This window comes from Mchenga conophoros, linkage group LG5 (assembly GCF_057382185.1).
Source record: "Mchenga conophoros isolate Kocher_MC1m ecotype Shallow Benthic linkage group LG5, M_conophoros_male_GT1.1, whole genome shotgun sequence".
NCBI classification, from domain to species: Eukaryota; Metazoa; Chordata; class Actinopteri; order Cichliformes; family Cichlidae; genus Mchenga; species Mchenga conophoros.
The window spans coordinates 21,058,192-21,076,212 of record NC_140530.1 but is presented as its reverse complement, the minus strand read 5'-3'; the positions used below and the strand labels follow the sequence as shown (position 1 = coordinate 21,076,212).

General features: G+C 41.9%; 1 protein-coding gene across 1 annotated transcript in view; it reads right to left on the bottom strand.

The window, feature by feature from the left end:
• LOC146574464 (uncharacterized) overlaps window positions 1–11,089 on the bottom strand; it is a 51,634-nt gene extending 40,545 nt beyond the window's left edge. The window contains exons 1-8 of the mRNA XM_085274117.1: window positions 11,025–11,089; window positions 10,852–10,878; window positions 9,867–10,142; window positions 9,368–9,661; window positions 8,639–8,932; window positions 4,734–4,814; window positions 4,579–4,650; window positions 4,325–4,423 (exon numbers count right to left, since the gene is read on the bottom strand). Coding sequence (XP_085130243.1) covers window positions 4,325–4,423; window positions 4,579–4,650; window positions 4,734–4,814; window positions 8,639–8,932; window positions 9,368–9,661; window positions 9,867–10,142; window positions 10,852–10,878; window positions 11,025–11,058 — 1,177 coding nt within the window. The 5' untranslated portion in view covers window positions 11,059–11,089. The remainder of the gene's footprint in view (window positions 1–4,324; window positions 4,424–4,578; window positions 4,651–4,733; window positions 4,815–8,638; window positions 8,933–9,367; window positions 9,662–9,866; window positions 10,143–10,851; window positions 10,879–11,024) is intronic.
• Window positions 11,090–18,021: the final 6,932 nt, after the last annotated feature.

The window sequence follows — 18,021 nt, the reverse complement described above, 5'->3', positions numbered from 1 at the left end:
TTATCGATTCTCTTATCGATTCTTTTTAAAAAAGGAGAACACTAAGGTCGATTAGCTTAGAACTTTGTTTTATATTTTCTCTTTGAACAAGATAGAAATTTAGGAGTAACATGGCCTTACAAACCCAGCAGTGAGATCTTAAGAGATCCAGCCTATGGCTCTTCAATGTGGTGTCACAGGGACCCCGGGGGAAAAAAATTGTAAATGTAAAATAATAAAATAAATATTCTTCTGTAGCAATAACAAAGTATAACATAAATTATTCTGTAGCAATTACACAAGAATATCCAGTAATGTCCCTGCCTACAATTAAACACATTCACTTACCAAAAATCGAGGGCATCTGCTTTGGCAAATGGGTGCAAGCCTTTGACCACAAACTTAGTCACTGCTCGGTAACATTAGTCTATCCTGGCTTGAAAGGAGACGCTACCGGTAGACTGCAGCGAGAACTGCCAGCGAGCGCCAGCCAGACTCTGTCTCTCTCATCATGGTCACCTAAACGCACAGTAATGGCAGATAAGGCAGATCGCGCTAACATAATATGCACTGTTAGTTGATTATTTACCTGCCGCATTAACGGGAGAGGACGTGCAAACGTTACCACTGCTGCTGGATTGAGATTCACGAGTCCGGAGCGGAATTAAAAACACGACATTCATTTAAGGTCATCGCGTGTTTTGTGAGCAAATGCTTTTGCATATTCGTAGTGTTTCCTCCCTTAAATGAAGTATCTACTTTGCAAGTATTGCAAGTTGCCCTGTTGTCATCCGTTCTTGTAAAGTATAACCAAACTTTCTAGCGTCTGAGCCGCCATGTTTCCTGCCAGGTAAATGACGCTCCGCAACGTGGTGACGTCATTCGGGGCGACTGGAATCGATAAGGGAATCGTTTTCAAAAATGGCAAACGATTCCAAGGAATTGAAACAGTGGGAACCAGTTCTCAACAAGAACCAGTTTTCGATACCCATCCCTATGCACAAGACTGTAAAGCTATTCTTCCAGGACCTCCGAAGTGGCAGGCGGCCACGAGGTAATTTTTGTTGTTAAAGCACAAGTGTTACTTTAGATAGACTGAAGCGCTTAAAGCCTTTGTGTTTTATGTTTGTAGTTTTCACGGCGTTCAATAAATGCAGCGAAGCGCCCGTCTTGAAGAAGCCGTGCCTGTGTTGTCATTTCGGAGTTACACTGATGTTTAGTTTTCTGTCTTCATTTATGTTGAAAGTGATAGCAGAGCTGTACCTTTTTAATTTTTTCAGAAATCTCTCTGTCAGAACATGGCATATCACATTTAGGCTAACTTCCTGCTAACTTCTAACTCTGTTAAATTTAATAAATTCTGTTTTCATGGATGCCTGGACATTAAACTTAATTGTTACTTCTGGTAAAGCAGAAACTCTGATCATTTTATCACAGATGAAAGAATTCAGACAGTTTTTAACTCTCAGTGTTTGTTTGACTTTGGGACCTGAAATGAACAGTTTTGGATCCAGATTACTCCGTGAGGCTCTGGACTACGGTAGCCGTAATGCTCCGACAAGCCATCAAATGGTGCAGCTTTGTAGCTTACCAAAGTAGTACTAAAACATTTTTTGACAGATTTTTGAGCGCATACAATCGGTCTGTGGTCAGTAAGTACAACCAGAATTCATACATAAGGCGCACAGGATTATAAGGCGCACTGTTGATTTTTTTAGAAAATTAAAAGATTTTAAGTGCGCCTTATAGTGCAGAAAATACGGTAAATAGAACAAGATACAAAGCATTAAAACATATTAAAAACAAAACAGCCTTAATAAACGTAGAGTAGGTTGGACCTGGAAGCAGGGTTCATAAGTTATCAATCAAAGACCGTATATCCCATCTGCTTTAAATGTTTTAATGCAGTACAGTTGTTATTATTATTACTTGTCACATCCTGTTTATGACAGTTAAAATAAATAACATTCATGTAAGAAGTAAAATTGTCTTGTGTAAACTATATATGGTGTTAAATAGGCCTATACTACTGTACTTTAATGTTAGTCATGAGGGTGGTACTTTAAGAGCCATATATTTTATGAGGTAGAAAACTTTGGGAACAACTGGTGTATTTAGAAGCAAATGTCCCCTTGTGGGACAATTAAAGGATTATTCTATTCTATTTAAGCCCTCTGTTTCCCTCAGCAGGAAACAGAGGAAATACAGCAGCTCACCTTTAGGTGGGTCATCACCAGGGACTAAATTGGTCATATTGAAGGCTTCAGTATCATCTGGAGACATCTTATTTGATAAAAAGAGAGGAAATTGAGAAAAGAAGAAGTAAGAATGACTAGCAATTAAAAACGTGAATTATTATTAGATACAGGGAAATTTATTAAAAAAACAAACAAAAACCTAACAAAATGTAAAAGAAAAAGAAAAGTACCCATCCTCCTCTGTCAGTTTTTCTTGTGCTTGAAAAATCACCTACAACAAAAGGCAAAACTCATAAAAAACTACCACAAGAGAAAAAGCCCCAACAACAACATTGGCTACAACACATAGTTGATGTGACAGTGATGTTACATCAGGGCAAAAAGATAAGCATTAATTGTCATGTGATTGTTAGTTAATAAATATGAAAGTAAAGTGATATCTCTGCTTTCGTCAAACATCTGTCATTAGCTTTTCATGAAGCCACAAAATGGCAGTGTTTTTATCTAATACCTGTTTGGATGGACGCAAACAGGTATGAGAAAAAACACTGCATTTCGTGACAGCAGCTGCCTGTTGACTCTGGAAGCAGAATTCTACTTGAAACTGGACCCACTGAAATCTATATGGGCATAGACATTCTCATGGGTGTGTTAACTGGAGCTTGTTAAGCTGAGAGGCCTGCAGTTTGCAACTGGTTGTTTTGTGTGCAGGACAAGCTAACGCTGACTCTGAACAAAGCTCTTGTGCGTTTTAATTCAGCTCTGATTTTTTTTTTTAAATATACATAAATTTGTAATTTAGGCGTATTTTCTAACCTTATTAAACACTGGGTTTTTTTGTAATTACTGAACAAACTCGACAAACATAATTTTAAAGAATCAATGTATCACTTTAGATTAGACTTGTAGTCAAGACCGCCTAATCCGAGACCAAGACAAGACCAAGACCAGAGGGTATTGAGACCAAGACAAGACCAAGTCGAGACGAGCCCAAGACTGAGACAAAAAAAAGTCTTTAAACTGCATAGCTGAGCCACTGTGTGAGAGCTGAGCAGCGAAAGGAAATTAAGTGAGGGTAGAAATGACTGAAAGATTATTAGGCTCTGTTTTGAGTTTTGTTAAAAAAAAAGAATGACTTCATATAGGAAAAAAATAAATATCACATATGCAGGACACCTTAAACTAGTTTTTTTTTAATTAAGCAGCAAGGCAGAACAAAGTCGGGGCTGTATCAAGACACAGGGACTAAACCACAATTCAACCAGACCCAGAACTGATCCGGAATTAAAACAGGACAACAACAGTTCAAAATCAGGACTACTTATGATTTAACCAAGACAGAACCAGAATCAGAACTAGATGATAGCAGCACTAAAAATCATCATAGACCTGCACTACACTTATTTTTTTAATTCTACCAAAGCATTGTTGTTCGGCTTTTTATTTATCCATTTGTTGATTCAATCGAAGAGCAAGTAACGCAACCAAGTGATCAGTTTGATATCAATCTTTTGTGATACACCGTCATATTTACATTATTTGTACAGTACAAATGACTTGCTTTGGTACCTGGTCAAACTTAAGCTCTCCTCTGTCTGCAGCAAACTCGCATGGGTGCTGTGCTCAGTCGCCTACTGCCTGAGCTCGGATCATACCAAAATTAGGGGGAATTTACGACGGTGCGCTCTGTGCTTCGTGTGTTGTTTTTGTTTTATACAGTTGTCAGTCAGGCATCTAACTAACAAATTACACTCCAAAAGACCCCATGCTTCTGAAAAAATGACCCGGGCTTAAGCCCAGTAAGCCACCCCCCCGCTCCGCTGATGGTTGACTCCAAATCTCCCGAACACTATGTCGATTTGAGAACGCAAGACCGAAACAGCGAGACCAAGACCGAGACCAAGACCACGTAAAAGTGGTCTCGAGACCGGTCTCGAGACATCCAACTCTACTTTAGATTAAACATAGAAAGGATTTACAATGAGCTCAGTGTTAAACATTTGCAGCACTAATCCTCATCCATATAAAATTGTTGGGGAACATTTTCTGCAGAATAAACACTTTTGAAAATTGTGGGAAAGCATATAAACATGCATATAGAAAGGTTTGATGCTTTACATGAAATAAGGAATTGTTACTGTCCTTACCACTTCTTTTTTTCACACACACTAGAGCCATTCCCAGTGAGATGACGCCCACGACTACACCAAAACCAGTTGCAATTACAGGTAGAAGTTTAAAAGGTACTAGAAAAAACACAGCCCACAGGCAAGACTCAGTCTCACTTCCCATTTTTGTTAAGCAAAGTATCCTGAATGTCATATAGGAAATAAATACTGAAATTCAAAAGCAAGATGCTTTTAGTATGACTAATAATACAGTTTAAGGAAATTTCATTTACCTGAAGATATCCTTGGTGTAGTGACAGAAGAAGTAGTCCTTTTAGTGCTGAGCTTTGTAGAAGTTAAGTCTACTGAAATGAACAAATATCACCAAATGTCAAAACACTCCACAGCAATTGACCTACGCATTTTTATTAACTTGTAATACTCTTACCAATAGTTGTGTCCCTCGTGACTGTGTCACTTGTGAAGTTTATAGAAGTAGGAGGAGCAGAGGTCAAAGTGTTTTTTTCAGCTGCAATAACAGAAGATGGTGTTGTGATTGTTTCATTATTTGAGTTTCTTGTGGATTCACCTCAGAAGGCATTTTCCTTCCACTACTGCAATACTGACACGCAACTGCAAAGTGTCAATGTTTTACACTTAACATTTAACTCATAAATTCAAAAGAATATTGTTTTGCTGTAATCTGATATCAGTGCATGATACTGAATGCAGTATACAAATGCAAATACATCTGTCATTACTGAGTATTCTGCTTCCTGGATGGACTTAAATCCATCCATCCATCCATCCATCTTCATCCGCTTATCCGAGGTCGGGTCGCGGGGGTAGCAGCCTAAGCAAAGAGGTCCAGACCTCCCTCTCCCCAGCCACCTCCTCCAGCTTGTCCGGGGGAATACCAAGGCGTTCCCAGGCCAGCCGAGAGATATAATCTCTCCAGCGTGTCCTGGGTCTGCCCCGGGGCCTCCTCCCGGTGGGACATGCCTGGAACACCTCGCCCAGGAGGCGCCCAGGGGGCATCCTTGCCAGATGCCCGAACCACCTCAGCTGGCTCCTTTCGATGTGGAGCAGCAGCTGCTCCACTCTAAGCCCCTCCCGGATGGCCGAACTTCTCACCCTATCTCTAAGGGAGAGGCCAGCCACCCTTCGGAGGAAGCTCATTTCCGCCGCTTGTATCCGCGATCTCGTTCTTTCGGTCACTACCCACAGCTCGTGGCCATAGGTGAGGGTAGGGACGTAGATCGACCGGTAAATTGAGAGCTTCGCTTTTACACTCAGCTCCCTCTTCACCACGACTGACCGGTGCAGCGTCCGCATTACTGCAGCCGCAGCCCCAATCCGTCTGTCGATCTCCAGCTCCCTTCTCCCATCACTCGCGAACAAGACCCCGAGATACTTGAACTCCTCCACTTGGGGCAGGAACTCATCCCCGACCCGGAGTGGGCACTCCACCCTTTTCCGGCTGAGAACCATGGCCTCAGATTTGGAGGTGCTGATCCTCATTCCCGCTGCGTTACACTCGGCTGCGAACCGCTCCAGTGCGAGCTGGAGGCCCTCACCCGATGAAGCCAACAGAACCACATCATCCGCAAAAATCAGAGATGAGATTCTGAGGCCACCAAAGCGAAAGCCCTCCGCCACTTGGCTGCGCCTAGAAATCCTGTCCATAAAAATTATGAACAGAACCGGAGACAAAGGGCAGCCTTGGCGGAGCCCATCACCCACCGGGAACGAGTCCGACTTATTGCCGGCAATGCGAACCAAGCTCTTGCAACGGTTGTATAGGGATTGAATGGCCCGTAGCAATGGGCCAGACACCCCATACTCGCGCAACACCTCCCACAGGACGCCCCGAGGGACACGGTCGAATGCCTTCTCCAGGTCCACAAAACACATGTAGACTGGTTGGGCAAACTCCCATGCACCCTCAAGTATCCTCGAGAGGACAAAGAGCTGGTCCAGTGTTCCGCGACCAGGACGAAAACCGCATTGTTCCTCCTGTATCCGAGGTTCGACTAGCGGACGAACCCTCCTCTCCAGCACCCTGGCATAGACTTTCCCGGGGAGGCTGAGGAGTGTGATCCCCCTGTAGTTGGAACACACCCTCCGGTCCCCCTTCTTAAAGATGGGGACCACCACCCCGGTCTGCCAGTCCACAGGTACTGCCCCTGATCTCCACGCAACATTGCAGAGACGTGTCAACCAAGACAGCCCTACAACGTCCAGAGCCTTCAGGAACTCGGGGCGGACCTCATCGACACCAGGGGCTCTGCCACCAAGGAGTTGTTTAACTGCCTCAGTGACCTCGCCCCCGGAAATCGGTGGGTCACACCCCTCATCCCCAGACTCTGCTTCCTCCCCGGAAGACGTGTCAGTGGGATTAAGGAGGTCCTCGAAGTATTCCTTCCACCGCCCGACAATTTTCTCAGTCGACGTCAACAGCGCTCCGCCAGCACTATACACAGTGCAGGTAGAGCACCGCTTTCCCCTCCTGAGACGCCTGACGGTTTGCCAGAATCTCTTCGAGGCAGTCCGAAAGTCTTTTTCCATGGCCTCTCCGAACTCCTCCCACACCCGAGTTTTTGCTTCAGCCACTGCCCGAGCCGCATTCCGCTTGGCCTGTCGATACCTGTCGGCTGCCTCCGGAGTCCCACAGGCTAACCAAGCCCGATAGGCCTCCTTCTTCAGCCTGGTGGCTCCCTTCACCTCTGGTGTCCACCATTTGGTTCGGGGATTACCACCACGGCAGGCACCAACCACCTTGCGGCCGCAGCTCAATGCAGCAGCTTCGGCAATGGAGACGCTGAACATGGTCCATTCGGACTCAATGTCCCCAGTCTCCCTCGGAATGCTGTTGAAGCTCTGCCGGAGGTGTGCGTTGAAGATCTCGCGGACTGGGGCCTCTGCTAGACGTTCCCAGCACACCCTCACTACGCGTTTAGGTGCACCAGGTCTGTCCAGCGTCCTCCCCCGCCACCTGATCCAACTCACCACCAGGTGGTGATCAGTTGACAGCTCAGCCCCTCTCTTTACCCGAGTGTCCAGAACATATGGTCGCAGGTCTGGTGATACGATTACAAAATCGATCATCGACCTACGGCCTAGAGCATCCTGGTGCCACGTGCACTTATGGACACTCTTATGTTCGAACAGGGTGTTCGTTATGGCCAAACTGTGATTAGCACAGAAGTCCAATAACAAAGCACCGCTCGGGTTCAGATCAGGGAGGCCGTTCCTCCCAATCACGCCCCTCCAGGTCTCGCTGTCGTTACCCACGTGAGCATTGAAGTCTCCCAGCAGGACAACAGAGTCTCCAGGTGGAGCACCTTCCAGCACCCCCCCCAGGGACTCTAAGAAGGCTGGGTACTCCGAACTGCCACTCGGCGCATAAGCGCAGATGACAGTCAGGACCCGTTCCCCGACCCTAAGGCGCAGGGAACAAACCCTCTCGTCCACCGGGAAAAACCCCAACGTACCGGCAGCAAGCCGAGGGGATATAAGAATACCCACCCCAGCCCGCCGCCTCTCACCAGGGGCAACTCCAGACTGAGACAGAGTCCAGCCCCTCTCCAGGAGACTGGTTCCAGAGCCCAGACAATGCGTAGAGGTGAGCCCAACTATATCTAGCCGGTACCTCTCAACCTCACGCACCAACTCAGGCTCCTTCCCCACCAGAGAGGTGACATTCCATGTCCCTATTGCCAGTCTTGGCAGCCGGGGGTCGGTCCGCCAGGGCCTCCGCTCCTGGCCGCCACCCGGCTCACAATGCACCCGACCCCTATGGCGCCTCCTGCGGGTGGTGGGCCTGCGGGAGGATGGGCCCATGTCTCCTCTTCGGGCTGTGCCCGGCCGGGCCCCATGGACTAAGGCCCGGCCACCAGACGCTCGCCCTCGGGCACCCTCCCCGGGCCTGGCTCCAGGGCGGGGCCCCGGTAACCCTATCCCGGGCAGGGTAAACTGTTCCCTCGATATTCTTTTCATGGGGGTCTTCTGAATCGCTCTTTGTCTGGTCCCTCACCCAGGACCAGTTTGCCATGGGAGACCCTACCAGGGGGCAAAAGCCCCCAGACAACATAGCCCCTGGGATCCCTGGGACACACAAACCCCTCCACCACGATAAGGTAGCGATTCAAGGAGGAGACTTAAATCAATTCAACAAATACACATTTTTTTAAGAATGAAATTATGTATGTCCTCCTAATACCTGTAACATTTAAAGGTAATTAAAGACTTAGAAACATCTGTTTATGTGTCTTCTTTGGTTTGAAAAAACTGAAGGCTTATGCACATCCTATACTGAGGTATAATATAGACCAGCACAGTATGATTACTTACTTTGTATACTGATGAAATATATGTTGCTGTGAGGAGACTGGTATTGTTCTCCTTTATGTTGTGACATGTAAAAACATGTCACTTCAACCTCAGCAGGTGAACTCTGCTGTATCAAAGAGAGGAGCTCAGTTCCTCTTAATATCTGCAGACAGGAGATGGGTGTAGAGTTTCTTCTTCTCGTAAAGTACAAAAAACACTGAGTTGCAGAAAAAGATGATGGAGCCTGACAATTCAGTGCGACCGAGTCTGTTTCTATGATCATCCGTGGATTCACTGTCAGTTCAGGTCGAGTAGCTAAAAACAAACATTTGTTAAATTACAGATGTTTCATATATTTGAAAATAAAATCTAACAATAGAAATTGTTCTGAGGGTTGTTTTTTTTTTTTTTTAAATTATCATGTCTGTTGCACATGATAAGTTTTTCTCACATACCCACAAGTTAAGAACACCTTTGTTGTTTTGTACTAATATTGTAGTTTAACATTCACATATTAATACATTACTGCAGTAATTACACTGGAAATTTGGTCCTAAATGCATTTAGACTTAAATCAATTCAACCAATTGACAGTTTATTTATGAATGAATTTATACATCCCTCCTAAGATTAGTTAATTCTAAATGAAATAAAGCTTTATTAACATAATTTTAGCTTCCTTGTTTGAAAAACTGAAGAACTTATGTCCATCATATACTGAGGTATAATATAGACAGTTTAATCACTTACTTTGAATGTGGATTGAAGATGTGTTGCTGTGAGGAGACTGGTATTGTCTTCCTTTACGCTCTGTCATGTAAAAACATGTCACTTCAACCTCACCAGACGAGCTCTGCTCTGCCATAGAGAGGAGCTCAGTTCCATTAAGTCTCTGCTGACAGGAGATGGACGTAGATTTTTTTCCTCTCACAAAGTACAAAAAACACTGAGTCACAGAAACAGATGATGGAGTCTGACAGTTCACTGTGACTGAGTCTGTTTCTATGAGCGTCCGTGGATTCACTGTCAGTTCAGGCCGAGGAGCTAAAAACAATCAACATTTCTCAAGTAAAATAAACAAATCTTTAATTTACTTGACAATAAAAACTGATAATAAAAACTGCTCTGGGAGTTTTACTATTTTAAATAATCAAGTCTGATTCACATGAAGATTTTGCTCACACCTCACACAACCCCCAAGTTGAGAGCAGATTTCTGTTTTTCTCTGTAGACAGCAGTGTTTACTCACGTTGTATGGTGATTGCTGACATTAAACTCATTGGAGATTTATATGCTAAAAGGTAATAACAGGTCACTTCAATTGTAACAGGTGAACTTTCATGTGTCAATGACAGAAATTCAGATCCTGTCAGAGTCCACAGACAAGAAGCTGTTTTATCAATTTTATATCCTGAAATGATGAAATAACACTCAGAGACAGGAAGAGGATTCTGACAGTTCAGTGTGACTGAGTCTGTCTCTGTGATCATCAGCGGGCTCACTGTCAGTTTAGGTGGACGAAGATCTGAAAAATTAAAGTGTATGTTAGATTGTGAAGGTTCTCAGTCATCCAGGTCATCGTAAAGAGACTGATTCTTATATAGCTGCTCTCTACTCTCCTGGAGCACTCAAAGCGCTTTATACAACACATTCACTTTCTTCTATGCTTTTAAGGGCTTTCTAACTAACATTTACAAACATTCATACTCCAATGAACTTGGCGTTCATGTCGTGCCCAGAGATATTTGGCATGCAGACTCGAGAAGCCTGCACCAACCTTCCAATCAGCAGATGACCTGCTCTACCTCCTGAGCTACAGCCACCCCATCATAGTTTAAGGAAGGAAAGTGTCTGATCTTCTTTAAGTTTCTTTAAGTCTTTTAACTTCTTTGAGTTTCTTGAAAACTTAAAGATGAAGGACTTAAAAGACTTAAAGAAATGTAAGAAGCCCAGATGCTTTCCTTCCAAGCTCCTTAGACTGTATGTTAGATTAATCAAATAGATTTAGACCCATATTGTATATGTAATGGTAGAGTAAGCATTGAGATTTTAATAGATTCAGTAAGTCTTAAACATAGTTGACTGAAACATATTGAAATATAATATAAATGGTGCATGTAGTTACACAAAAAATATTCATGATGAGCAAAGCTGAGTAACTGTAGAGAAGCTCCAGAGACAAAAAACAAAGTAAACATCCCATACAGCGATAACAACATGAACCTGAGACTGACCTTGTGCTTTAATTGCCTGAAAAGAATCTGAAGAAGGAAGGAAGAAAATACAAAATTAATTCAACAATAAAAAGATGAAAAATTTAAACTAGTGTTAGACATCTGACGCAAACAAGAGAAACATGCTAACATGAACACCTAATAGAATGAACCTGATAAGAAGTGTAACTTACACATGAGAACGACTAGCAGCAGGAGATCAGCCATGATTAAAAGAACAATGTGAATGTGCAGAACAGACTACAACAGTCTGAATGACTGCTCTGACTCTTTTTTACATTAAATGTCATTAGGAGAAGTTGCTTTCAGAAAACCACAGTGTTCACAGTGTCACACAAGCTGGCCACAGTAAGACACACGTCACACAGACCTGCTATGATACACTTTTCAAAACCTTCACCAATATAACTAGAGTGTATACAGCCAGCTACAGTGTTGGTACAGAATAGTTAAAGTGTTTGTTGGTCATTTGTGCTGCTTTTTTTTTTCTTTCTTAGAGGTGCTTATTCACTAGAATGACAGGACAACAAATTATTAATGAACTTTTAAGATGCTGGTACATGGTTATTGAAATCTTCCACCTCATGTGCTGACTGTAGTTTATTTACTATAGAAACATGAGAATAAACCTTTAAAAATACTATAAATAAGCATTTTGCTGTTTCACCATTATGATGTACTCTTTTAGGCATATTATGAATACGTTTTTTCAATCAGTGTGATATAATCATTACATTTTTGTATTGTGACACTCATGTTAGACTCAGGCATGAAGTCTTCAGTCAGAACTGCAGCTCTCACAGCTCTGTGAACCTCAGCAAAGCTCTGGTGCGTTTTCATTTAAAATGAAAGTAATATGCTGACAGTAATCAGATAGCAATGTCTCTTCTGGTTGTCATTTTTGTTTGGGTATTCATTTAGTGATCACATATTGCACTGAAAATGTTGCATGTTAACGGCACTACAATAATAAAGTCTGTCATGCCTCACTTCATTCCTTAAAGTCATATTATGTCCATGTTTTGAAATACTTGTCTCAGTTCTCATTTAAAATTTCACTTCATGTCCTCACAGAGAAGTTTCCCTTCATGACTTTACAGAGTCATATGAGCCCCAACAGGATGAGGATGTGGTGCATTAGTGGGTCAAACACAGAACACTAACCGAGACTAGAGTTTATATCCTGTGTTGCAAAATCAGTTTTACCCCGGTTCTTTTATTCGTCGAAACTTCCAGAGATGGCACCGGAACTCAGTAGTCATTATATAAAACCTTTATTCATCTTTATTCATCTTCATTTAAGCATGCACTTCTAGAAGGGAAGACGAGGCCGGTGTCCCTCTCCAAAATCTTCACTCCTTTGTTAGTTACAGCCAACTTTATAGAAGCGACCCCATCATAAAACCCCCTACGGTGTGCTGCAAACTCTGTGTCTGTGTCTATGTGCACGAGCACATGAATGCCTACATGTGCGTTCCCACGTGTCTATGTGAGTGCTCGTGTGTGACTGTGTACGCATACCTGTGTGTATGTGTGAGTGCACATGAGTGAGTGTGCGTGTGGATGTGTGTGCGTGACAGTTAAAACACTGTGGATGTAGGTAACTCCCTAAAGGTCATAAAACCCCTCTCACTTCTAGACCACAGTTACAAATCTTGAGACCCCCACCCTAAAACATCCTCTGGGGAATTTCCACTCAGTGGGGGAGAGGTCTCCTACAATCTACTCCTAAGTTCACGACACAGTGAGGCCTTTATTACTTTAAGGGCAGTATCAATGTCTCTACAATAGTTCTACATTCTATGATAACACATTTCTAAACTCTAAAATAAGCTAAACACTCCTACACCTGTGAGAAACTGAAGCTTTGCAACTTATAATTCTTTGACGTAGCTGATATTTATTTATCTATTTGTTTTTGTTCACCATTCAGTAAAAAGGGATCTGTGAGATTAGCATCCGGTTTGGAATATACATGTGTCAGACAGAATTAATTTAAAGACTCCAGCAAAACTAACATTATCATGACCCTTGAATGTCTATGCCATGTTTTTATTTAGCAATCCAAAGCAAAGCCTTCAACATATAAGGCGACCAACATGACAAACCGTTGACAATCAGGATGACTTATAAAGTAAGAAAGCTTTGACTGTGAGCAGAGCAGCTCCTCCTAACTGCTGTAAAAATAAAAATGTCGTCATTTTGATGTTCAACCAATCAGAAAAAAGTTTGTCTTAAAGGAAAATTTAAAAAGGCTGTGGCTGAACTGAGGGGTTTAACCAAGGTCTGTTATGAATAACCTCCAATAATGAAAAAAACTGACCTGAAAATGGGTATAAAAGGTCTCCTTTAAAGCTAAATGAACAAAATTGAAAGCTGACTCACATGTATATTTTATCCAGTTTGTACCATTTTTTTAAACAAAAAATGGAGAAAACAAAACAGGAACCCCCCAAAATATACACAAAATATTTGTCATGGTCCCCCATGTCTGCCCAGCCGCCGCAAAGCTACATGTGTTTTGTATTCTTTCTCTCCCTCTCTCTCCTCTCTGCCTGGGCAGAGCTCACTGCAGGCTCCCGCCCTTGGCCCACACACCTGTTCGCGATTAGCTGTCTTTACCTGTCCACTATTTGAGGCTGGGACGCAGATCCTCTCATCGCTGGATGATTGCGCAAGACACGTTAGTGATCCTCTCAGCTCCCGTGAAGCTGTGGTTAAGTGTCTTGTGACTTGTGAGTAATTTCCCTCTCCTGTGTGATAGTTTTCCTCCCCGGACCTGTGACCTTCCTGCTGTGCGAACGTGTGTGAGTTTGGGCGTGAAGACGAGAACGAGTGTGAGAGAGCTTCCCCTTGGACCTTTGGAACCCTGGATTTCCCCCCTCACTGTATATATTCAGCACTGGTGTTGTAAATAAACTGTGTTTGGAAACGTCAAGCTGCTCTGTGCTTGAGTCCCTGCTATCGACCGTGACAATATTAAAACATTTTGTGGAGGAACTTTTAAATTAAATTCTAGGGAGAAAATGTTTTGCCCTTGTTTTTACCTTTGTTAAACACTACTTTCCTTTTTTAATTAATTATTTATAATTTGCATTTAATGAGTTCACTACTACAGATACTGATAAGCAGCAAAATGGAAACAGGAAGAAAATAATCTGATTCAGAGGAAATAAATTAATGTTTGTACAAAGCAAGTTATACTGAACATGACTGCATTGTAACACTAATGTCAACGCAGAAGCTGCTGTTGAGTTGAAAATATAGATTTAGGACATACATAATAATTAAAAATACAATTTATAAGCTTAAATGGTAGACTCCCCAGTATTTTATAAATCCTCAGTGTTTGCATACAGAAAATCCAGGATTTTACTGTCCCATGTTTTACAGTTTACATACAACTTAGAATTTGTCAGAGTGGATTCCACATTAATATGGTTAAAAACACATTGAAGATGATGAAAGTCTTGTATGCTATAGGTCAACTACAGTCAAATGTGTGATGTCACATGCCACGACCCCATGAGCTGATAATGGTATGGCAGAGGAGAATTCTTGTGATAAATAATATGGAAGCATACCTACAGCTAAAGGCTCAGTCTCTGGAGAGCAGAGACAGCCCTTCATGGTAGCATGTCGGGGATAGCACCACCTTTCATTCACAAACACTGCAATCCTTCCGCCGTTCTTCTTACCATTTAGCTTTGAATCTTCACCAGCCTGAACAGTCATAAAACTGGGTACTGTGTCACTCAGGTGCAATCATGTCTTCATGATCCATAACACGCTGCAGTGCCAGTACTCTTTCTGATGTCTCACCAGGACCCACAGCTCATGCATCTTATCAGCAGCTCACAATCACTGCAACCGATGGAATAGAAGGTTTATATTTACTTCTCCTTGACTTTTGCTCCTACTCAAGCACACATAACATCTACAATTGAGTTAGTGCAGGTTAACCAATCTGGATCTGGGCAACAGAGAGATAGCAGCTGGTCATGTTTGAGAACTTGATTCCCAGAAAGCCAGAAATAAACATTATGTGGCCACAATAAGACAAATGTCAAACCTGGTGTGACACACTTGTGGAAATCAATTTAACTATGATATATTTAGATAAAGTCTGCTAACAGTGTTGTCTAACAGGTACACAGAGACTTCCAGGTTTATTCATAATAACACATTATTAAGCATTAGTAAGATAGACTTAAGTAATACTTAAGCCATCACCTGTAAAGCATTGCACTTTCTTAGCATTCATTTTGTAAAAAAAACAAAAAATTATATATATATATATATATATATATATATATATATATATATATATATACATATATATATAAGTTAGTTAGTTAGTAATATTTGAAGATGCTGGTACATGGTCCTTGAAACCTTTAGACATTGGTGAGGATGTGTTTTACATCTGATTGACAAAGATGCAAATGTGTGCTGCTGTAGCATCACATTTACCATAACATGACACTTTTTTTTTTTTACACAAGACATTAAAAAAGCAGTAAACAAGCATTTTTACCAGTGTCTCAACATTTTTCTTACTGGTAACTCAGTAATCTGGTTTAAATTTCCAGATTGATGATATTATGAAGCTGTTTCATGGTCCAACTGTCACACAACAGCAAAGCGTTTTACATTAAACATTAAACATTCAAATTCAAACTATTTTTTCCTTAGGTGGATGTGTTTTGGTCATTGATCAGCTCAGCATTTTCTGAAAGTGTGAAACACTTCATAAAGGTTACATTTGATTAGAAATAAAACTTTGAAAATTTGTTCCCCTTTTTGGTTTGTAACATCCAAAGTTAATCACATGTTGTACAGGCTGAAACATCAGATGCACAGGTGTTAGTAGAAATAGTAAATATCTGCACTTGTCAAAAAATGTTCAGGACCCACAAAACTGAGGTAGTGCAAAGAAGATTCAAAGCAAGAAAGATAGAAAAGTGGGAAAATAGTCAAAGTAGACATTTGATATACAGTGGCTTGCAAAAGTATTCGGCCCCCTTGAACCTTTCCACATTTTATCACATTACAGCAACAAACATGAATCAATTTTATTGGAATCCCACATGAAAGAGCAATACAAAGTGGTGTACACGTGAGAAGTGGAACGAAATTCATACATGATTCCAAACATTTTTTACAACTAGCCAGGGTGGGTGCTAGTTCCTTCTGATGATACTGCCTAAGGCAGGGGTGGGCAACTCCAGGCCTCAAGGGCCGGTGTCCCTGCAGGTTTTAGATGTGTCGTTGAACCAACACAGCTGATTTAAATGGCTAAATTAGCTCCTCAACATTTCTTGAAGTTCTCCAGAGGCCTAGTAATGAACTAATCATGTGATTCAGGTGTGTTGACCCAAGGTGAGATCTAAAACCTGCAGGACACCGGCCCTCGAGGCCTGCAATTGCCCACCCCTGGCCTAAGGGAAGCATGTATAATGTAAACAGAATTGGACCTAACCCTTTGGGACACCATAATTAACCTTAGTATATGAAGAGGACTCTCCATTTATGTGAACAAACTGGAGTCTATTAGATAGATATGATACAAACCACTGCAACACAGTACCTGTAATACCTCCAGTTGGCCAACCTATACGTAGAAGAAGTGGAAAAGAGGGCTTTGTTATCTTACCCTGAAATACCACCAAGTCATTGATTCAGGTATGTGGATAACACCAGAGTGAAAATTAAATCTCAGGACGTACCAAAATTCACTGATCATTTTAACTTGGTGGACCAACAAATCAAATTCCCCAGGGAGGATATGAAAAGTAGCCTTCTTAGACTGTGAATTTTCATCATTAATGGTGGACATTTAAAGAGGGTGTGTGCCATAAACCAACACACACAGATCAGTATTTAAGGTTTGACTCTCAACATCCACTGAAGCATAAACTGGGTGTCATCAGGATGCTACAACACAGAGCGAACACCATTCTCACAGAAAGAGTGGCCAGGAAAGCAGAAGAACATCATATCAAGAAGGCCCTGCGTAAATGTGGTTATCCCAGATGGACATTTGTCAAAGCGGGGAAGGCACCTAAAGAAAGCTCCAGGTGATCCAGGAGAAAATGACAACTGCTGCCTAAGCGAAAACTCTTAGTGATCCCGTGTGTTAGTGCTGGCCTAACTTGTCAGGCCAGGACTCTGCAGTCTATTTTTTCCACTTTATTGTAATTTCAACCATGTGCAAGTGTGCAAAAATTCCAAAAAAGCAGTGCAACACCAGACAGAACAGAACAATACAGACACAAGATAGTGCAGACACAATAGTGCAATAGAAAAGTGCAACAATGACAGTGGTGTTAAGATTCAAAAATTGAGGAAGGGTACAAGAGGTGATCGAAAAATAACCACACTGGTCCGGCCGGGTGAAGTCAAACGAAGATTTTAATTCACATGTGGGAAGATCAAAGGAAACAGCAATTGATCTTCAACTTACTCAAAGCATTAAACAGATATTTATACCGTCAGGGCTTAAATTTAATGACGCCCCTTCAACGTCACAGATACATTTTATACATAGATCAAATCAAAACCACAACGACTTTTGACACCGTTTAAAAGAACAATTGTCTCCTATCTTCACAACAGGTGCTTCCTGTCACTGCCGGATGCTCGCAGCAGTTCTGCGACAAACTGCTCTTGTTGCAACCCCAGCAAAACATGATTAAACTTTCACCTATAAATGATTCTCTAGCTAAGTGTGTGTCTGTGTGCTAACCACAATTGCACCCTGTTTCACCTCGCGACTAGCTCCTAACCTCTAACCAGACAGAGAGACAGAAGCCACTCTGATATGCAACAACTGAAACTATGTATGTGTCCTCTACTAAATAAATGTTTTAATCAAGAACCCCTACTTAAAGCTTAATACAAGAATATGAACATATAAAAGATATTAAAATGAACTGTTGTGTAAGCATGTACTGCAATTCCTTCTATGTTCTAGTTTTCCCTCAACATGGATCATCTAGACACTCTCACTAGATGAAGCTCACAACCATTAATGAACCTGAACATCAACTCAAATAAGCACAGATATGCAATATGTATAAAATAGTTATAACTGCACCTGGAATACAAAGTTAACATCATCATAAACATCTTAAGGCCATCTTAAAGCTATCTGTTACATTGTTAAAG